At 41.5% G+C, this 23789-nt stretch overlaps 2 protein-coding genes across 2 annotated transcripts in view; both read right to left on the reverse strand.

Annotated features, from left to right (window-relative positions):
- Window positions 1-23789, reverse strand: part of LOC134503551 (synaptophysin-like protein 1) — a 258926-nt gene that overhangs the window by 207196 nt on the left and 27941 nt on the right. The gene's annotated exons all lie outside the window — the stretch shown is intronic.
- LOC134503451 (trypsin-like) lies at window positions 4486-10359 on the reverse strand. The gene is made up of 5 exons (XM_063312249.1): window positions 10305-10359; window positions 8810-8969; window positions 6566-6819; window positions 5717-5853; window positions 4486-4741 (listed from the first exon to the last, which is right to left on the reverse strand). Exons 1-5 carry the CDS (start codon window positions 10357-10359, stop codon window positions 4589-4591), a joined length of 759 nt encoding a protein of 252 aa, XP_063168319.1. The 3' UTR covers window positions 4486-4588.

Raw genomic sequence — 23789 nt, forward strand, 5'->3', positions numbered from 1 at the left:
GGCCTCACATTTATCCTAAGTAGATACCGTTCCTGCACTCTACCGATGCGCTTACCAACCTATGTAGCATTGGGCAGCAGTGACCAGTCATAGTTCGTGGGTGAGGGTCTCTGTGCAGTAGAACTTCCAACCATCAAAGAATGCCACCATCCAGGGCTGAGAGTGCTTAACACACGGGAACCCTCTGAGCATCCTGGGATTGAGGCTGTACAACTACTGTCAATGGGAAAGACAAGCAAACAAGCAGAACCGGCGGAATGTGAATCTTGCTTCGTTCAGGCTTGTGATGAGACACAGCCACATCTGCACTCCACTTTACCAAAGGGAACAAGCAAAAGAGATGCCCATTTTCAGGGCTGGGGTGGAGGCTGGTGTGGTTGAGTGGCTGTTAAGGTCTACTTGAAGGCTTTCTGCCAATCCCTGAAGCCTCCATCTCTTGATGCTTTGCTCCTCTAGGCTTCCACTTCTGTTCACCTGTCCTGTCTGATGGAGCAAGCAACAACAGCAGCAAGAAGAAAAAGAAATAAATGCCCCACACCCTGAACCTTCTCAGAACATGGAGGATGTGCACAGAGGTGCCTGCAACAAGCCACACTAACATTAAACTGACAGCACATGGGTCATGATGTCATTGTGCAAAGGACACAATTAAGTGCTTGTATCATGACACCTACTGTAAGTTTATAAATTGCCTCATTAGTGTGATGAGCCATCATGCAGTGTCATCAAGCAGCGGCAGGGATGGACTTCTTGTTGGTGTCCAACAGCATGCTTATCTTTATTTGAACAGCTGTAGTTCATGAGTCAGATACATCTAACATTTGGGCAGAACAAGTTTAAGAAGAAGGTTTGTTTGTTTGCAGGAAACGTTGCCATCTTTTTTCAACAAACAAGCTTACGTGGGAGGTTCCCATGGCTACAAAAGGGGATATGGGGGCTGTTTGTGTCCTTGAGGATTCAGGTTGCCTTCCTGGCAATGGCATCAATAATAATATAATGTTTCATATTCAGTTCTGCTCAGTTCTTGGTTCTGGCCATTTTGTCTGACCATGGGCTTGTACAAGCTTTCATAGACCTAGAGGACTCTTAACTCTAGGAGCACTTCTGCTATCCTGTAGTCTGGTCCATGGTCTTATCTGCATATATAAAAAGCACAATGATTGGCAACCACCACCACCACCATGGTCATGGCTTCAATCAAGAAGAGTAAATTGCTGGGTCCAAAGGTGTTGGAAATTCATTGAAGAACCTAGTGAGAGTCATCAGCACCAGTTCTATAATGCCCCAAGAAGTGGTATGGATGCAGGGAGCAAGATGCAAGGGCATCTTTGCCTTATCAGCAATAACCTGGCAAAGAGAATTGACAAGTTTTGAATCATCATGGCTACAAGGAGGGATTTCCAGTTGTCATATTGGGCTTCCCTTCATCAAGAGTGCCATTGTTTCCCTGTTCCAACTGGTACTTTCAATTCTCTGAAGTTAATTTAACATAATTAATGTTACTTCCAAAATCATATAAATTCAACCTCTGCCCAGGTGACTTGGCTACACTGAAAGCTGCTTATTTTTCCACTTGCACTGAGAAACAAACATGGTTTAATGTACATGTCATAATGTACATTAGCTGTCATAGATCTTGATATAGATATATTCACTGTCATGTATGAAGAAGAAGAAAAAGACAAATAGGCTTTATGGATCTTTCTGAAGATCTTTCTTCTAGGTTATTTTTTTCTGACTGTGTCTAGTGTTATCATTTAGGATTGTTGCTGTTCTTCAATTGCTTCCATCTCTTTATGACCAAGGCACATCATTTTGCCAGGATTGTTTATCAGTAACTTGCTTCTTTGAGTTCTTGTAAGATCATGTTTGTATAATCAATGATAGAATCTGGCTGTCTTGTCTTCTTGGGGCCTCTTTTTTCTATTGCTTTCCATTTTTCCAAGCATTGGAGTTTTCTCCAATGACTTGTGCCTTTGCATTATGTGCCCAAAATATTTAAACATTAGCTTCATTATGGTGCTAGCAGTGAACGCTAATAAATCTGGTTTTTACTTCATCTAATATTGAATGATTGGTTCTTTTTGAGGTCCAAGGCATTCTCAACAATTTTCTCCAGCATCACAATTCAGAAGCATCAATTCTTTTCATTCAGCTTTCTGGTGGTCCAGCTTTGGTATGTTGTAACTGGGGACACCATGGACTTGACAATATATACCATTATTGACAATGTGATATCTCTGCACTTTAATGTTTTATCTAGATATATCATAGTCCTTCTGCCAAATAGCAGAGACATTTAGCCTTTTCCAGTTATCCCCAACCAGCAGGCCCCTTTTGGCTGGAGGTGATGGAGTTTCAGTCTGACACATCTGGAAGGCATCCAGCTGGAGAAGTTTGGTCTAATCTGATGTTGACAACCATGGGACCCACCTATTCATACTAGACTTCTCCTGGAGCTTGGTTAAACCAATATGGGTGCTAAAGATCACATTCTTTGGTGCTAGAACATTGGATGTAACCTCTTCAGTATGCCTGTTGAAGCCCTATGAGTCACTCCTTTTTCCTTCATAGCAAAGAGGGGAGTTGTTAGGCACCTATAACAATATATTATCTCATCCTCAGAAGCTATAATTTGGAGTGTTGACACTTAACAGTGTGGCAGGAGGTTATTAATGCATACGTTTGGTGATTTACTAATCTAGACAGAGTTTTACTGAATGAGATTCCCGAAGACTAAGTCAAAATGATCGTGAGACGCTTACAATACCTGGGCAAGAACTAAGAGCTGACGAGGGAGAGAGTTGTGCAAAAAGTGTTTCCTTTAAAGCCTTAGAGCAGGTGACTTGAAAGACCAGCTTTTCGCATTTGTCTCTTTAAAGGGACATTGCTTCAAGTGTCCCTTGGCCTAATCACATGTGGACTGTGGGTGATGAATCAGCTAACATTTTAGCTGGGACTCTTACAGAATAGTTTAGCTTACGTCATTGGGGGACCATCTTGTTTGTCCCTTAACACTCCAGGCTCCTAATCCAAAATGGCCTGTGCTTGTTCTCCAACTATGACAGTTGTATAGGTAAAGGTAAAGGTTTCCCTCGATGTAAAGTCCAGTCGTGTCTGACTCTAGGGGGCGGTGCTCATCTCCGTTTCTAAGCCTTGGAGCCGGCATTGTCATAGACACTTCCGGGTCATGTGGCCAGCATGACGACACGGAACGCCGTTACGTTCCCGCCGAAGCGGTACCTATTGATCTACTCACATTGGCATGTTTTCGAACTGCTAGGTGAGCAGGAGCTGGGACGAGCAACGGGAGCTCACCCCGCCGCACGGTTTCGAACCGCCAACCTTCCGATCGGCAGCTCAGCGGTTTAACCCGCAGCGCCACCGCGTCCCTATTATGACAGTTGTATACCTTTGTGTTAAACCATAGTATGAATGTAACCATTATGCCTACAGTGGGAGAGGATGATAAGAGTTGCACGCCAACTACCTATAGAAAGGTGCACACTATGGCAACAAAAGAAGTCTGCTTCATTTTTGACATGACTGAATCATAGAATTACACAGATGGAAAGGGGCACTGAGGTCACTGAGTCCTACCTGCTGTACACTGGAGGAATCTCAGTTAAATCATCCTCGATAAATGGCTGTCTGATCTTTACTTCAACATATCTAGTGAATGGAAGTCTAACCCTTCTCTTGGTCATCAGTTCCATTGATGAATGGCTCTTAGGAAGTTTCTTCTGATATTCATCAGAACCTGTCTTTCTGTAACTTAAATCCATTATTTCATGTCCTATACTCAGCAACAATGAAGAATAGGTCTTCATTCTTCTATGTGAGGTCCTTTCAGGAATCTGAGGAGTGCTATTAAATCCCTCCTCAGTCTTCTCTTCTCATTAAAAGTTCAGAGCATCTTTTTAGAAGGAATCATACAAAATGGAAGAAGTCCAAAGAAGAACAACAAAGGTGATCAGAGGACTGAAGGTTAAGTCCTATATGGACTGATTGAGAAAATTGGCTTGATTTAACCCTAAGAAGATAAAGTTGTGAAAAAATGCATTGTTCAAGTATCTGAAGGAGAATTATGAGATGAAGGCCATGACCTGCTGTCTTTCACCCCAGGATGCAGGACATGAAGTACAAGAAGGCAGATTCCAGTGGAATGTTTTTCTAAAAAAAAACACCCCATTCCTAACTGTACAAGCAGTTGATAATAGAGTCAGTTACACAAAGAGATGAGACAGTCACCTTTATTGAGTACGTTCAAGCAGAGGTTGGATGGCCATCTGAGGGGGTTGCTTTTATTAGGGTTCCTGCAAGAGGAATGGACTTGATGAACTAAATGGTATCTTCTAAAGTCTATAAAGCAAGATTCAAGTCGCTGAGAGCTGGTATGAGAGGCTGGGAGTCAAAGAAACTTTTGGACTGGAGAAAACTTGGCAACAAACATGGCTTTTATTGTTTCACATTTTAATAGCACCAGAGGACTGTCAAAAGCATCATCAATAACACAAAGCAAATTTGACCAAAAAGAGAAGCAGGTTTCCTTTCCCCTTGGAGTTTGTTCAGAATTGCTATGTAATCCTCAGTTATTCTGGATAATCTCTTGGATCCAGTCAATGTATCTGCAGACGTTAACATAAACTCCTGGCCTATTTGGCTGTGCACATATATAGGGGCCCCAGGATACAATGCCTTGCAGTTTCCCATTGCAGACCAAGGGTCCACCTGAATCACCCTATTCAGAAAAAAAAAACAAAATATAATGTAAGTCCTTCCACAGATTCATATTTGCACTGAGAGATGGATTTGCCCAAGGCCTTAGGAAAGTATTATGGGTTCTTTCTCTCCCCCACCCCTTATATAATATCTTGCTTTTTTTTTTTCAAGAAGCACAATGCACTGGATGACTCTTGCTTCTCCATTACATCTTCACAGCAACAATTAAGGTAGGTGAGGCTAAGAGAAAGCCAAACTCATCCAGTGAGCTTCATGGCTGAATGAAGAACTTAACCAAGGTCTTTCCAGCCTTGGTCCTCTGTCCATCCCCAACATAGAACCATGATGTCTAAGGCATGCCTACCTATTTCCTGGTGTTTATTGTTAGGAACATGAGGGAACAAGACTGATGTGCCCCCTCATCTCCAACTGCCCACTATTGCCATGTTGGTTTGTGCTGCTGGATTGAGAGGAGAAACAGCCCCAAGTTCATTAGAGAAAGCTGTAGATGAGGATGTTGGTACCATGACTTGCTTGTCAACCCTATGTAGATGCCTCAATAGGCAGGTTGCTCTGCAGCAATAGTGCCCTTGGAAAGGCAAGGAGGGCAACTTATGAAAGTAGCACTTGTCACAATGCAAGTTCCTCTTCTTCTGTGCATACATCATGATGTTGCAAAGGCAGAGCTTGCATTGCAAGGATGCAATTACACTCTCATCACTTGACAAAAGTGGTGGATCCTGCAGACACCTCTGCTTTGCTGGGATTGCAGCACCCTGCACAGTGATCTTTAGGTCAGGCATGAGTTTCTCAACAAACCCGACAAGCAGACTGCATGTTAGGACTGTACCCGTCACTGGTCTCCTCATCAGGGCAGAGTAGAGGCCAGCTATGTAGACTGAGGATATTATGCTGGCATAGTTGAGTGCCCTCCTCATGGACTAGAGGAGAGCCCATTAAACTGGTTGCCTAGATGGGCTCCAACTCCTTTTACCTGACAAGTATCTGTTCCTCCCTCCATCCTGCCAGCACAGATCATATTTCCTTTGATATAATTGGAATAAATAGATTGGCAAACATTGTGACTGATGATGGTGATGTTGGCACAGTGCAGCACATCTGGGTATTTGGCTGTAATGGAACACAGGATTCAATAAAGGAGAAAGTGGATAGAGAATTAAGGCAAAGTGGCATTCTTCTCCCTCCTCTTATGAATATGACCTAAGGTTGTCCTTTGGCATGGACCAGACATTAAGACTGGACAAAAGGAGTGCTTCTTACCTGGGTGTAATTAACTTGTGGAATTCATTGCTATATGATGGCCATTAACTTTGATGGCTTAAAAGAGTAGACAAAACTGTGAAGTTGGGTTCTGATTTGGCCTTAAAGGAATTTTTCTGTAGCTGGACCCTTTCATTTAACTAAACCAGGAGGGCAAAAAGTGCACCCAACCATTGTCTCTTTTGTGGCCTTCAATGCCACAACCCCAGTCGGGTGGGGTCAGCATTTGAGACTTCTATTTATTTGGGGCAAAATAGGTGTCTTAAGCATTGCAGGTGCCTCAAGTTTCTTTTTAAACACCTGAACACCCTATAATACTTAGGACTGCCTCCCAGAACAGATGTTAGTCCCCCACTGTTTCATTCAACCTGTTGTATAAAACACGATGTAGCCCTAAGCTGCTGGAAGTCATACACACTTCTCCATTAAGCCACACTATTTCTCATTTGCTTTTGGTTTAGCATGTTACACAAATGTAACCTCTCTGGTTTATTCAATGAACTATCACTAAGCCAACTAGAATGTAGAATTATATGAGAACCCAGTTTATCTGTCAACATACCTAGGGGGCTCCTTGTCGTACCCCATCCTGAAATGAGGCATTTGGTTCCAGGCTCCGGGCAGCTGGTAGGCAAGTCAAGGACTTTGACTTTGTCATTTAAGGTGGCAGGAGTCAGCAGTTTAACCAGCATAATATCATTGTTCATGGTTCGTCGGTTGTATTCGGGATGCACAATGACTTTGGATGATAACTTGAGCTGTTCGGACCAGTCTAGGCGCTTGAGATGATGCTCTCCAAGACGCACAGGGGGACAGCTGGAAGAACAAGGCAAGATCAGCTTCTGTTGCTAGAAAATTGCCCCACAGCAAAGCTGTTTTCCCTCCCTTGCTGGAGTTGCCATTGCATCTTTAAAGGCCTCGCAGCAGGGAGACATTGAGGAACTAGAGGTTTTTCTGACAAAATGTTTTATTTATTTTGCTTGCTGGTTTCTTTAAAGAAAATAAACTGAAGCTCTCATTTGTCCACACTGGACTGTTGTGAAAATGAAGGAGCTGCTTCATTTTTTTTCAGAATAGGTGGGCAACTCTGGCTCTTGGCGAAAGAGTAACTGTATGCCGGCTCTCATTTACTGTGTTTTTATCTGAATGCATCAAGGTAGGTGAAACAAAATCCCACTGCTTTTTAAAATTGGTCTTTAAAGTATTTCTCAAAGTAGTGCAAAGCAACACCATCTCCCATCATCACAACAGCCTCTAAGGCCTTGTGCCTTGATTACTGAGTTGACCAGAGTGAATCAGCCCTCTTCTATTTCCCTGGCTGACTTTGGAAATAGATTTCCAGACCTCTGTGTTTTGAGGGGGCTGGCTCTTTTTGTTTTTTTAATTCTCCCCCCAGGCTGAAATGCTCATAGATCATGCCTACTTTTAAAAAAATGCTCAAGGTAACCTGGAGAAGTCCTCCAACTTTATTTCATCATTAAAGACTGACCTCCTTACCACAACTTTTATAGGCTACACCTACGCTGTTCTCCAGTGCTTTCTTGAATGACCGTGTAATCTGATGTCACTTGGTCATTCCAGGGACCCTTGAGGAAGAAGGCTCTAGCCTGTGGACAGCCTGATGCTGTTGTAATACCCTTGGACGTTCTAAAATTAAAAGGAAAAGACCTCTCGACCACCTTGTTCATGTACGAAAGTCAATGCAGCTCATCTGCCCTCACCTTGAACTTCTAACAGGGAGGAATGAAAGCTAGCAAACTTTGACCCTGCTAGCATTTATTCCACCATGGATCTTGGGAAGCAAACCACCCAAATTATTCCTAGAAGATTCTGTTATGGAATTCCCTCTAATCTCCCTTAGTAAGTTTATTCATAAAAGCATCTTGCTGGCCTTATCACTAAATAACGTAGCTTAAACCAACTTGTATCATCACGTCCTCTTGTTCAAAGGCATTAGCTGCTTCAGATAGAGGTCACACTTGATCACTAAATACTTTTCAGCTTTCTGCCATACAGCGACATCCGTATATGATGCAGAATATGTTTCTGCCGGAGGAAAAGTGAGACAGCCCAGTCTACTGTATTCAAGCAGAAGAGACAATTGTGTGAGGTCTCCTTTCTCAGAATAACCTTCCAATCTGATGCCCTCCGGTTGTGTTAGAGGTACTACCCCTATTGTTTCATTGACCGTGCTGGCAGTAATTCTTGGAATGGTGATCCAGACATCTTTGGAGAGGACCCAGGGGGAGAAGGTATAAGTAAATTAGGATGCACTCTCAGCCAGTGAGGGTTCTTGCGCTTAGTCTACATGCCTTTGCATATGTTACCGATCATATCATCACTGAATCATACAGCTGATCCTTGGGTCATTTCATCCAACCTTCTATCTGATACAGAAAATTCAGCATGAAGAGATCCACAGCAGATAGCTAGTAGAAGGTCTACCCGAAGACCTTCAGCGACAGAGAGCCGCCTATCCCCCTGTGCAATTAATTTCATTGATGAAATTCTCTTACTGGCACAAGAGGGTTCTTCTAAGATTTAACCCATAATGTGTCCTTGTCATTTATGCCTATTAGAGCCAAGTCCCTCCCTCTTAGGCAAGACAAAATAAATATTTGCTTTCTTTCAGGCGACCACCATTCAGAGATTTGAAAAGTGCCATCATGTCCTCACTCTTCTTTTCTCCAGGCCAAACACATTCCACTCCTTCAGCTTTTCTTCCCTTCGTGATATCTTCGTATCCTTGTTAAAATGAACAGCACACCCCAGATCCTTTGCCCTGTCCCTGGTTGTTTGCACTTACAATGCCTTTCTGCAGTGGGCAGCACTGAGCACCCAGGATGGGTGAATCAGGGTCCCTCCACAGATCAGTCTGAATCCTGAAAAAAGTGCAGCCTGCCATGGCTGAGAATGGGGCACGCACGGCTTGCCACCCAGGACTCTTTCTCCTTCTGCTGCTGTGGCTGAAAAAAGAGCATAATAAAGAATAAACCACAAACAAAGGAAGAAAGAATCCCAGAAGAATTGTAAGATGAGTTAAAGTCCAGAAATCAAAGAACCCAGTTCTATGAAAGGGTGAGACAACCCAAGGAAAAAAACAGAAAAGGAGCCCAGGGCTGTTTTCTCTTTTGATCCCCACAGAGCATTCAGGTAAAGGGCAACCTGTGCAAGTGTGAACTTTTCCTACTAAAGACTTCATCTAGTTGCTATGACAGGTAGTCCTCGCTTAACAACCACCCATTTAGAGATGGTTCAGACTTACGACAGTGCTGGAAGAAAGGACTTATGACCGGTCCTCACACTTACGACCATTGTGGCATCCCTGTTGTGATGTGATCACGATTTGGGTGCTTGGCAACCGGCTCGCATTTATAACCATCACAGCATCCTGTGGTCACCACTTTTGACCTTTCCAGCCAGCTTCTAGCAGGGGAACCTCATGATTCACTTAACAACCACATGCTTTACTTAATATCCATGGTGGTTTGCTTAATGACTGCTGCAAAGAAGGTTGTAAACTCGGGTCAGATTTACTTAATGACTGCTTCACTTAGCAACCAAAATTCCAGTCCCAATTGTGGTTGTTAAGCAAGGACTACCTGTATTGTGGTGAAAAGAAAATACCAGCCTCCTTGAGACTAAGCCTCATCAGCAGGGAATGAGTATCTTCAGACCCAGTGCTTGCTGAGCTTAAAGGGTACACTAATGATGGAGGAAGGGTGTGAGCATGTGTGTGTGAGTGAGAGAGTGATGACAGCAGAGAGGAAATGCAAAAGACAAGAAGGCAAAAGAAACTGCTGCTGGACTTCTCCATTCAGCCTTGAAAAGGTCCTCCCAGCCTTCAGTGTAGCTTGGCCTTGAACCACACCAGTTTTCAGAAGTGGGCGGAGTGCTTCCTGCTTCCTCATTTTTGGAAGCATCTTATCTTTTTGGTGGAGAACTGAGCCCTTCCCTCCAACAGGAATGCCAAGTATGAAGAAAGGGACCTGCAATTGCTACTCAGCTCCCCACCTCTCTGCCTAAAGGGGTCACCACCACAATTATGTTTGTTTTTTTGGGGTTTCCATTTCTGAAATATGGGAGACAGGCATTTGTGGAATGCCATAATAACTGGCCTGGCCCTGCATGTAGTGCAATTCAAGAGATTTATACAGTATTTTTGCTGGGTGTGTGTGTTCTTGTATTGACCCTGGATTCATCCTACCCCACCCTCACCACCATCAACTCACATTCAAACATATTGTATCTAAAGAAAAAACATGTACATGTACGTTTTTGTGTCCCACCCAAGATCTTACCTGAAGATGCCATGAACAAAATAGCAGCCACTAACTTGAAGAAAGGATGTGACATATTTGTCAACAATAATTATTGTTTCCAGGAATAAGATCTGTTGGAAAGAAGAATATACAGAAATCATTTGTTCTAACTACCCCAGTGCTGAAACAATGGGGGGAAAGGGAGAATTAGAGGGTAGGGTGATGTGTATGGGATGACCTAAAGCCATTTCAAAATCTATGATTCTACTTTTCCGGTAAAATTAAAGTTTATATGTGTGTTTACACTGCTGCCCATTACACTGATTGGTCTGGTAAACCAGGATGGTGGACTATTATCCCCTTAACATTCAGATTGCAGACAGCAGCCTTATTGCTTATTTGCCTGAGATATAAAAAATAATTCCCCTATGCTGCAAAACACTGAAAAACAGGACACACACCCAGATGCTCTAGCAGTCTCACATGATACAGTCCAGCATGTTGCTACCTTATTTTGCCGCTGTCTTCTGCAAAAGATTAGAACAACTAAGTTGTAGACTGAAGTCCGAATCTCCTGTTCAGTTCACTAATTCAATAGTTCACTGATTTTTACCTAGTGAATGTAATGGGATTCTTTGAGCCTGGAATGAGAATGGACATTTGCAAAACACTGCAGAACGGGAGCATAGGAACATTCCCTTCCTGTGTACTAATGGCTCGCTGGTTCCCCCTTAAATCAAGAGAGTGAGAAAGAGGATCAAATGCATCAAGGAAGAACCCGATGCACTTACTGATAAAAGGAGAGCTAGAGTACACACAAACTTAATTTTCAAAAGCTTGGTGTAACATAACCCCTTTTTTCTTTGCAATAAACCCAGTTAATGAGACTTTGTGAAAAGCACAAAGTTCTTGGTTCCTGTCAAGAGGCTTGATCATGAGTGACATAGAATTACACCCACCAGTTTAGCTTTCAGAATTAGCAGGACGTCGCTAAGTGGTCAACCTGAGGTTCCAAGGCTGTAGACAGTCCCTACAGCCCCATTTTGTTGCATCCTCAGAGCCCTTTCACCCATTATTGCCCCAGAGCAGCAGTGTGGGGTTCTTGCCATTTTGCGGTGGGGAACACAATAAAAGTATAACCCTTAAATATAGGATTATAGCAGCATTGCTTTAGCAGAAACAAAAATATGTCCTCCCCCAGATCAAGGATGGAAACAGAAAATCCAAGCCCTGCTGCATAACCCCCATATATTCACCCGTTCCTCCCCCAGAGTGATTGGCAGCCATCAGCCCCTGAAGCCCAGCTCTCATCAAAAGCATCAATATATGCAGGATGGAAAATGCAGATATTCACATTCATCCTGGCAAGGATTTGCCTGCCAGGTTGAATCTACAGGCTGTTCTTAGCCTATGAATTATTTGAAAAGTCTGAACTGCAAGAGGCCATCTGGACCTGCTTGGTCCAGCAGACCAAGTGGCCGAGAGATTTTTATAATCCATGGAGTGCAAGAAGGAAACAGAAAGATGTGCCTGTTTCAGTCTGCTGCAGGCTGCTCCCAAATAAGTTAGTCTTCAGAGACCTGCTCCTTGGCTAGAGGTGGCACTCTACATCTGTCCCACATCTGTCTTGTTCCATAAATCAAAGCTGCAGATATCCCTGATAATTTGCTGGAATAACATGATCCGATTAGCAGCTGTCAATGCTAAGATTCCCTGACAACCAACTCCCTTGGCCTCCAGCAGTGATCCTCCTGGAAAACCCATCTTGAACAATGCATTTAGGTAGACCTTGAAAGCAATTAGAGAGACAGCAAAGAAGTAGAGATGGTTCTTACCCCCAAGTTGTGGTAATTCAGTGTATTGCCTTCTAGTCCCCTTCTAGCTTTTATTTTGAATCCTGCCTTGGATTAGCTTGGGTTTATCAGGAAGTGCTTCTTAACACTCCGCCTTTATCTCCCTTGGTGAGTGACTAGGACCAAATCCATTGTTCAGACTGAATAACTTCCTGATGATATAACAGGTGACTGTAAGAGGAGGAGGAGGAAGAGGTCCCCCCAAATCTGCCATACTGAAAGTCGAATCACCCCAATCTCTCCACTTATTACTGGACACTTTTTCTCCCTTGCACAAGCCGTCTGAATCATTAGCTCCAGTTACAAGTTAACTTTGCCGCAGATCGTTCCAGTGTGGTTTGGGAACGTGGTCGGCCTTTTTATGAGCTAAGGTGAATTGGTTGCCTCTGGCTGTATATTACAGGTGCCATTTTTATGGCTGCATTCATACCTTTACTCAATCACCCCTGGCATTTATGAACTACTGTCTCTGCCCAAATTGGCACCTGTGGTGATACTTAATTATGATCCATAATTAAAGATGAGGAGGGGACAGAAGTGCATTCAGTTTGCATTTGAATCTGAACTTAATTTAAGTCTTGTTTCCTGAAACAACATGCACATTGAAAAACAGTTGTACTTCTGTGGTTGAACTTCTCCAAGTGTTGCACTACAGCAATCCAATCTGAATGTGCCAAAATGTGAATACTAGGTGGAAGAAGCACACAAAAGCCTGCATGCTCCTGAATAGCAAATGAAAATGCTTACACCGGGATAGCTTCCTTACAAAAATGTGTATAATACAAAAACATGCATGCCTAACCAAAAAGAATTTAGCATAAACATGTATGCAGATTTGTATGCATTTTAACCCATAAAGTGATGCACCAAAGGGGTTAAAAAACAAGAAACTGAACAAAAGTTGCTCTGGCACATTGCAAAATGAAGTGCCACCTCCAGCATCATCATTTTTATTTTCAAGAATCTGGTTCCCACACACAAAATGCATACTGAAAGTTTTGCCTTTTAAATATTTGATGAACCCAGTGTTTTCCAAACTCAGCACTTTAAGATGTGTCAGCTTCAACTCCCAGAATGTGGCTGGGAAATTCTGGGAGTTGAATTCCATGCATCTTAAAGTTGCCAGAATTGAGAAACACTAGGTTAAACAAGATTATTATATGCACAACGATGGAGAAACACTGGAATACCCACAATGGACGGCTTCCTAGGGAGGAATGGCAGACTGAATATGTCTCTGCAAAAGCAGACCCAACGACTGCAGCAAAGAATGGAAAGCCAGTGAATAGACCAGCTCTTCAAAATCTCTCTGGACAAGGAAAGGATGGGAGATCACCCACATGTTCTCCAAATGGCTGCTCTTCACGAGGAGACTGTAGCAGAGCAGTCTCTGGAGGGTTTGAGCACTGGGAGACAACGGAAATAGCCATCTTAAGGTGGCTTCACTTACCTAAGGGACTGTCTCCTCCCCATCACATCAGCCTATCCCACCCGGTCGTGCAGAGAGGGCATGCTACGGACCCTGTCTGTAAGAGAATTCCATCTGGCGGGGTGCAGGAGGCGGGCCTTCTCTGCAATAGCACCTGCCCTTTGGAATATCCTTCCCCTGGAAGTGAGATTGGCTTCCTCCCTCCTGGACTTTAGGAAACAGCTAAAGACCTGGTTCTGTAATTATGCCTGGGGCGGGAGGGAGAGTAGCCATTCTTGGGGATGGTTAGTTTCTTAGAAGGACCCAGCTCTGCCTGCAAATCATAAAGAATTTTTAGCCATCAAGGTTTTTATTATATTTATTGTATTTGTATTATAGGGTTTTATAGTTTTATATTTTTATCTATGTTTTATTGTAAACCTCCCAGAGTCTCTTTTCGGAGATGGGCGGTGATAAATTTGATTAATAAAAAATAAATAAATAAAATAAATCTCGCTCGCAACTGTGGTTGGCGCCATTTAAAGGACACTAAGTTCGCTGACCTCACTTGCTAATCACTTTGAGAAATTATTCATTAACTACTTTTAATCTATTAGAGACCTTTAGAGCAACAAGTTTGAAGATGCCAGGTGAGTTTGCCTTCAATCCTGAATGAAAGAAAATTTTAATCATAAGCTTAAGAATTTAAAGAATCTGAAATAAACAGCAAAAAGCTAAATAAGGTTTTGATCTTAGAAAGTTATAAATGGACTAAGGGTCCAGATAAACTTGGAATATTGAAACTTTAACAATGAGATTTTGGAATTAATTATAAAGAACAAACAGCTTCTCATAGGAAATAGATCCTGTTTTGGATTTTGTAAGAGGCAAAACTGAAATACTTTGGCCACATAATGAGAAGACAGGACACCCTGGAGAAGATGCTGATGCTAGGGAGAGTGGAGGGCAAAAGGAAGAGGAGCCGACCAAGGGCAAGGTGGATGGATGATATTCTAGAGGTGACGGACTCGTCCCTGGGGGAGCTGGGGGTGTTGACAACTGACAGGAAGCTCTGGCGTGGGCTGGTCCATGAAGTCATGAAGAGTCAGAAGCGACTAAATGAATAAACAACACAACAACAAGACATAACAAAAATATGTAATTGCATAATTTTAAAAACTGGACAGTAGAGGGGACTAAAGATTTTAGGTAGAGGAAAAAAATACAAGCCTACAAATGATGCAAAATGTAACAGTGAAAATACTGAAGGAGATGTTTGAAGAATGGAGTCAGAAATTAGTAGCCACAATATCAACAATGATGTCTGTTCCTATGGATAGACTATGTCCTAAAGATGTTATTGAAGAAATGACATATGTAGAACAAATTTTATCTGACAAGATAGAGATGGTATCAAAAGTGGATTGACAAGCCAAGATAATGACTTGGAAAAGGATGTTCCACTGGATCTACGAAAGAAACAGGATGATGTTTTAAAATTCAAAGGGAAGTACAAATGATAAACCAGGACAAGTTTTTCCTGCTGGATTTACAAAAGAGGCTTGTTAAAGCCTTGAAGAACTCTGTGCGATGGGGCAAAGAAGAAATGAAGAGAAATCAAATCCTACAACAATATTTGAATGAACTAAAGATTAAGACTCTTAGAAGTAAAAGGAAGGAATATAGAGTTGGTTTATCTGATCAAGGTTAAAACAAGATATATTGTTACTTCTGGCAACCCTTTATGGACTTTCTGCTGAAACCAGGACTGAAAAGATAATGTTTTATGGATTTGTCTATGGATGGGATATGGGATGAACAGCTAATTGTTTGTAATCCTAGAGAGGATGAAGAGTCACTAAATTTGTTTATATTTGTTTGATGAAGGTTGGAAATAACTTCTTTATATATTTCTTTTCTCTTTCTTTATTATATTCTTACTTTTCTCTTTCTTCTCTCTTTTTTTCTTGCACTTTTTACTCCTTCTTTCTATTCTCTTTTCTTTCTTTAAGTTTAGTTTGTATTAGATTTTACTATTATAATCAAAATTCTTAATAAAAAATATACATGAAATACCCACAATGGATGAATGGATTGTAAAGATGGCAGAATGACCAGAAATGGCAAAACTGACCTGTCCAATCAGGGATAAAACAGTAAGTACTTTTATAAAAGACAGGCAATTTTTAATGGACTTTTTGCTGAAAATAGCAAAAAGTAAAATGGCAATTTCTGGATTTGCTGATTGAAAAAAGGGTTGAATATTTCTGTAATGTAATCTTAAAGAAGTAGGACAGATAATAAGTTTGTTTCTAACTGCTGCAAAGAAGATCGGAAGTCACTTCTTTAATTATCTTTTTTTTTTCCCTTTTCTTTCTCTACTTGTTTTCTGCACTTTTTCTTTTATCTTGTTTCTTTTTTTAACTTTTCTTTATAAGCTGTTGGAATATTTTTTCTTATATGTTTAGAATAAGGAAAGATTGTATAGGCAGTAGTAATGCCATTTTATAAAAAGGAAAAGGCTGGCTCCTGCCATTATAGATAAAGGAGCACATCATGTAGCAAAACCAACATAAAGGAAGACATATATCTTATATATAGGGGACGCGGTGGCGCTGCGGGTTAAACCGCTGAGCTGCCGATCGGAAGGTCGGCGGTTCGAAACCGCGCGGCGGGGTGAGCTCCCGTTGCTCGTCCCAGCTCCTGCACACCAAGCAGTTCGAAAACATGCAAATGTGAGTAGATTAATTGGTACCGCTTCGGCGGGAAGGTAACGGCGTTCCGTGCAGTCATGTTGGCCACATGACCCGGAAGTGTCCCTAGGGACAACGCCGGCTCCGAGGCTTTGAGACGGAGATGGGCACCGCCCCCTAGAGTCGGACTCGACTGGACTTTACGTCAAGGGAAACCTTTACCTTTACTATATCTTATATATAGGAAGACACATCTATAGGAAAGATAAAACGCCCATTGTTTTAGCTCTAGATAAAGAGAAATCTGTTCAACTAATAAATAAGAAGGCATCTGCCATAACTCTAAGGTAAGGAAACATCTATTTTAGCAGAATATGAAAGGAAGGAAGGATTGCACAGGAGGAAGATGTTTATGCTGACAGAGCAGAAACTATTGTAATAAGCTAATGCATTCCATTCCATTGATAATGATTGGCTAAATCTCTAAACTAAAAGACCTATAAAAAGGAAGTCGGAGAAGCATTCCTTTGCGGCTGCCCATCCAATGCTAATCAACAACTCTGGATTGAATAAACATCTTTCCTTTGACTCTCCACTGATCGTCTGGTGCGTTTTATTAAATTCCTGGCTCAGGAACAAACAGAGAAAAAAGAAGGGGTCTGATCCTTCTGACAAGCCTTTTACATTTATCTTTTATCTATGTAAAAATCTTCAATAAAAGTTATTGAAGTCGTCAATTTGGGCATCTCAGCAAGTTCTGTCATCGTCACCGAAGTTAATTTTCAACCCGTGGATGCTGCTGCTTTGGATATTGTCAGAGGAGAGTCGTGTTAGTTCATGGTGGCAAAAAATCAGGAGGAATCTGGTAGCACCTTTTCAGATTAACAAATGTTATTCAAAGCCGTATGCTTTTGTGAGCTGCAGCTGACTTCATCAGATAAATAGAATGACCAAAATCAGGCTGATGACTTTTAATACAATGTTTTAGATGGAAAAGGTACTACCAGACTCCCCCCCCTTTTTTTTTTGCTGCTTTGGAGCATGCTTGGTTTCTTCTAATAGCCTACAGGACTAAGGATTATGGGTAGACAAATACAGTCATGAAGAGAAGAGCATCAGTGATGGGCAGAAATAGCATCTGTAAAAGTATTGCAGGAAAGGAGGAAATAAAATTTAATACATACCTACATCCTGTAAATCTGCTTAGGATCTGATAGCAGGAATTGAGTATGTGTGTAAATATCAATATATATGTGCATACACATGCATACAAACGAACATATGCATATACAGTCTTCTCTGGACCCACTAGCCCTCAGTCCAGATCAAAGCTGCTCTCCCACCATGCTTTAGTTTTTCTGGACTTCCTGTCATACTCCCTGATCACAATGTCCTCAGAACATCCTGATCGGACTTGCATCCATCTTCATCGAACCCGTGTCAACAGACGGAGAGTCGCCAGAGGGGAGGGGATGTTAATCTGGCGTGTGAATTTGTTTGTTTAGACTAGGCATTTATTGCCCAAGGCCATCTGGCCAAGTACCATCCAGGCCATCTGTTGGTAAAGGGGGGAGTACATGCTTTGATGGGTAGAAGGGGAGAAAGTAGAGAATGTGATTTTTAAATTGTAGAACACGCGGAAAGAAGCCATTCACAACTTTGCTTTGTACCAGATGCTTCACTTCATTAAACAGTTACTAGAACCCAAGTCTCAGAACTGTCTTTGAGTGAATGCTCGAGCGTGTGGATCATTACACTTCCCTTTTGTAAGGCATGACATATCACAGACCAAACTTGAATATTTCCCTGCAAAGATGGTGTCCTAGAGGAGACTGTCATGTGTTGTTTGGTGTGGAATGGGTATCTTGGGCTTGCAACATCCATTCTGGGTGAAAAGAGGCAATCTTAAATTGGGTGTTTGTGTGAACTACTCCCAAAGGCATTTACTTGGAGAAGATTGAACAATCTCAATCCCAAATAAAGCTATGTTGGTAGTGAATCATAGAGGGTGTGCACAGCTGCATATTAAAGCAATAAAGAGGGTAGCTATTAGGACCAACTAGTCAGCAGCACTTTGGGATTCTCAATTATATGACCATAAATCTGCTAGTCTTTATGGCACCTTAATCAATTAACAACCTCTTAATTGTTTTTGTTGCAAAAAACCCCATAGTTTTTTAATCTATTCCTTTAGGTCAACCTTCCTCAACTCCATGCCCTCTAGATGTGCTGGGGTTTCAAAATCCGGCATTCCTAGCCAACACAGCCCATGCTGGTTGGGAATGTAATCCCTGAAGTCCCAACATATTGGAAGACCATCAGTTGAGTAAAACTACTTTAGTTAATTAAGACTGGTGAATTAAAAAAACAAATACACTGTAGTATCCAAGGTTCTTAGAAATGCCCTTTTGAGTGGCTGTATCAGATGCGAATGGAATCCCCTGATTGTGGCGAAGGGTGATGAAAGACCTTTCTCCATGGATGGCAAAAGAAGGAAATTAATTAATTTACCTATTCAGTCTGACTTTCAATGGATTGTGGAAGAGCTGGATTTAACCCAACACCTACCTTTACAGGAACTAAAGATTGATGTCCATGTGTAAGCTTCTGACAATGTTCCCCATGTTTCATCAAAAAACACCTTCAATCACATTGAAAGGGTTGAAAAGGTTGCAACAGGCTTCTTTAGGTCAGCACTTTAGGATATCCTGTTTCTAAAGAAACTCCCACGGAAACCTGTCCAAACATTTCTTGAAAATCTCTGAAGAGGTTACACAATACTCCACAATGTATTTGTTCAGGCAATTAGAAGTGTCTCTAGATGCTTCATCTAAATCAAGGAGGGCCAAACAACTTTGGGGGGCTGTGGATCTCACTCCATTGAGGATCACAAAGTGGGTGTGACCATGGCTAAGTTAGTGTGGTCATAGGTAAAGTGGGAGGAGCCACAGCAAAGGAAGGTATGTGTGTATGACATAATATATTAAATACAGGTAGTCCTCGTTTAGCAACCACAATTGGAACTGGCAACTCTGTAGTTAAGTGAAGCGGCCGCTAAGTGAAACCATGACTGTGCTTATGATCTTACCTCTTATCTCTTTCCTTTGCTTTACATATAAAGCTTGCAAAAAATTTATCTCCAGCAGTAGTCAAGTGATCCAAAATGTTCAAAAGAAAGTCATGAAAATGCTAGTAGGCATACTTTTGCTAATATTGTCCCCTCTTTCCTTTAAAGTTGTGGATGAACTATTAATCTTTGTTTTTTCTATGAGTCTACTCTATTTTTGAAAAAGGTAAACTTAGGGTGTCATCAGAATTGTTCTTCCATATCATGTCCAGCTCTGGACACTACACTTTAAGAAGGATTTAAACAAACTGGAACAAGGCAACGGTGGTGAACAGGGGCCTAGACGCTAAATGCTATGAATCTGTAGCTCTGGGAATGTTTGGCCTTGAGCACAGGAGACTGAGCAGGGAGAAGGTCAGCAACCTTTGCAGAGGCAGCCAGAAAATCCAAGATGGTGGTTATGGTAGTGCAGTCAAAGCACTGCTGCTCTTGTTTGTGCATTCAGGGACACAACTCGGGTCTGTGTCACCCGGGGCAAACATGGATTCCACACCCATTTGGGCGCCCCCCCAGCACGGCACCCAGGGCACATGCCCTGCTTGCCCCCCCCCCCAGTTGTGGCCCTGTGTGCATTCATGTTCCACACATGTACAAAGTGTGGAGCTTAAATCACACTGTCAAGGCTGCTATATTGACTTTTTTGATCCCCCTCCCGCCGCAGATGCCATTGGTCAGGGTAGCGGTAAATAACTGAAAGGATGTTCCAGGAGAGGCAGTCCTCTCTCATTCCAGACTTAAGATTTAAGCTGTAGGAGGGTTCTGAACGAATGTTAGGAAAAGCTTCCTAACAGTAAGAGCCACCCCACAATGAAATATTGTATGTTGCAGTGGGAGACTATAATAAATTTAATGAAATAAATAAACAAACAAACCAGGTTTTGAGGAGATGGTGAGCTCCCTTTACGGGATGTATTCAAGTAGAGATTGGACAACTATTTAAACTGTAACACTCACTTCTTCCTGCTCGGTTAAGCTAAAACGGGAGCAAAGCAGGAAAAAGGTCATCGCTTGACCTACTCCTGAGTGATTTGGCACCAGAGGAAAGAGGACAGTGGCTGCGTTGATGGAATTGTCTCTCCCCAGGAATGTGGGAAGAAAAATGTAGATAACTCCCCCTCAAGGGGACCAAATAAACCACATTTATTTTTGTATCTTTTATTTACTTATTTGTTTAAAAGGTTTGTATGGCCGCCCATCTTAGAGCAAAACTCTGGGTGGCTCACAACAATAATAAAACTACGAAGCATAAAAGTCATAAAACCAAAAACTAAAAAAACCTCGGTGCCTCAATTATCTCCTAGGATGCGCCAACAACTATCCATAAGCTCCCATCACTCTACCCCAATGCCAAGTCTTGATACTCTTTCAGAAGACTAAAAGTGTAGCCTGCCAGCTTGCCAGGGGGTGTTCCACACATCCCAGGCATACGTGAATCTATGTGGATGGCTCAGTGGACTCCTTGAGTCAAACACACTTTTGAGCCAAAATGCAAGTAATTCCTAATTACTTTTATCCACCCTATACACCTTCCTGGGTTGCCCAGTTCTATGTTTTTATATTCACTATTTTATATTCACTATTATATTCTTGAGTCTGAAAAATTGAACTGATTTCTTTTCTTGTTAGGCTTCTGTATTTTCATTTATCTGTACAGTATTTGACTGTTGGTCTTATGGCGATAAGAAAGGTTTGATCTGTTTTGATTTGACCTGATTTGTAGACATACATGTGCCCTTTTTACAATAGTCAGTCTTGGCCCACGAGAATATCATAGGCCTTGTACTCTATTTTTCTTTTTAAAACATCTATCCTTTGATACATCGAAGTTCAAGGGAAAAACTGCAGGCAGAATGTTGTCTTTGGGTTTCTTGAACTTCTGGAGGGATCTCTAATTTCCTAAGATGCCCTCAGTGCCTTTAGCAGCTGCATACTTTTCTGAAGTGTAAACTCAGTATCAGCATTCCAAAATGTAATTAAATAAAAACTGGAAGCAAGTTTCGGGAACTGGTAAGGTAACCTTGTCAGTTTTTGATGGTGCAGTGTCATAATTCAAAATTGGCTTGGCTTGAAGACATTTTAATCCCCTGCAAACAAGGCAGTAACAGGGAAGTGTAGACTCAGGACTGCATTAGACATAAAGTATTGTTAGAACTTTTCACAGTCAGAGAGATGAAAAGATTCAACACCACCCACTATGGAGGAATGGCTGGTGAGATGGATAAATTAACTTCTTTGATTAGAGAAAAGACACTACCTACATTTATTGGTGACTGGAAACCTCTTATGGACTTTTTGCTTAAAAATGAAAAAAATGAACTTCTGATTTATGATTTTGATAATTAGACAGGAAAGATTATTGGAAGCCACTTCTTTGTATATTTTTTCCTTCTTTTCTATTTTTCTTCACCTTTTTTTCTTTTCTTGCACTTTACTCTTACTCTTTGTTTACTTTCTGTTTCTCCTTTCTTACTTTATATTAGTCTGTATTAGTTTTATCTTCTTTTTTTTTAAGTTTCAATGAAGTCATATTAAAAAAAACATTTTTTCACAATCAGTAACCTCAAGACAGACCAAAAGGAAGAGTGGCATAATGTTGAGAAATCAATGTTTGATGAATGCAAAGGTTCAAAAGGTTTGAATGTGGGGGAGAAAAAGCAAAACTGGGAGATTGAATTCATCCAGAAAGCTTGGAACATTTCATTTGTTAATGGAGTTGATTTCCTTTTTGCATGCTGATACAAGATAGTTGTTTCTTTGCTGAGCTGTGGAAATTTCATCCAGTTTGGTTTTCCAAAATAAGAACTTATTAACATTTGCAGATTCCTTCATGCATAGCACAGAAGGAATTGGGGATCCTTAAAATAAAGTTATGGATGAACCAGTGAGACCTACTATAGTGTAGTGGTCAAGGAACTGGACTTGGACTGGGGAGAACCAGATTCAAGCCTTGCCTTGGCCATGGAAGTTCACTGGGTGACTTTAAACCAGATATCTCCTCACAGACTGGTGTTGGAGAGAAAAATTGGAGGTGCTACATCTGTTCCCTAGAGTTCCTGGAGAAAAGGCAAAATATAACTCTCTTTCAAGATTGCACAATGGGGTAGGTGTAAATGATTGCAGGGATTATATTACATATGCATCCTTGGAGGATTTCACACAATTGCCCACATATTTAAAAGAATTATACCTACTGTTCCTTTGGCTCACCTGCCATGGATAGAGGATGTGCACCTTTGATTCATCTGATACATTGTAATATGTCATACTGAGATTAATGATATTGCCAATCCTCTGAAATCGAAATTGGGAACCTCTGGGTCTCCAGTTCTTGCTGAACTACATACCCTCCCCCTTAGGCCATGTTAGCTGGAGTTGATAGCTGTAGTCCTTCCCGATCTACCTGAAGACCACTGTTCCACATCAGGAGAAGACACCAACATAGATTGTCAAAGAAAAAAGAAAGAAAATGAAATAACTGGAAAAAATTGAAACAGAATTGCATAGTTTATTGACTGTGTGTGATATTATATATGACTTCTTTATATGTATAAATGCAAATGGGGAAATAAAGGTTATCATGGTCATCTCATTGTCTTGGAGAACACTGTGATCAAGTGATTGGTGTGATTTTTGTTCAGTCCACTCTTCAGGTATAAGGAATAAATATATAAGACAGGTTCTGAATATTTTAAGGAAGATACCGCCCAGAGTCCCCTTTTCAGGAGAGATGGGCGGTGATAGAAATGTGAAAAATAAATAAATAAATAAATAAAATAAAGGGGATGGGTTTGTGGCACAAAGGAATCTCTGCCTTCTTGTGAGAAATGGCTGGCTTTAGTTTCTTGATGTAGCAGATCCCTGAGCTGCAGGTGGATCATAGCTAATCCTTTCTGAACCAACATGCCCTAAACTGGTTCTCCTCAGATGTCTGGCACTCATCTCCCATCAGACAGCAGAGGTTTTTTATCTTGGACTGGATAGCAATTCTGATATGGGTTGCCCACAAACAGAGATTTGTTCTTTGGCATACCTTTAAATAGAGAACTGTCTTCTATCAAATAGGATACACGGTCATCCTAAATACAGATAACAGAAGGGATTCCTGGTTGGGAAAATTTGTGCTAAGAATTGTCTCAAATCTTTTCTTTTCTTTTCTTTCTTTGCCTTCAAGTGTCAGTCTTGACTCCTGGTGACTGCTTGGACTAGTCCCTGCAGTTTTCTTGGCAACATTTTGGAAGTGGCTTGCCAGTGCCTCCTTCCCTAGGGTTGACAGAGAGTGACTGGCCCAAAGTCACCCAACTGGCTTCGGGTCTATGGCAGGACTAGAATTCAGAGTTTCCCAGCTTCTAATCCACTGCCTTTAACCACTACACCAAACTCATTCTCTGTCTCTCTCATTTGCCTACATAAATTAAAGTGAATGGCCAGATGCTCACTTGTCAG

The sequence above is a fragment of the Candoia aspera genome, chromosome 10, assembly GCF_035149785.1.
Source record: "Candoia aspera isolate rCanAsp1 chromosome 10, rCanAsp1.hap2, whole genome shotgun sequence".
Classification (NCBI taxonomy): Eukaryota; Metazoa; Chordata; class Lepidosauria; order Squamata; family Boidae; genus Candoia; species Candoia aspera.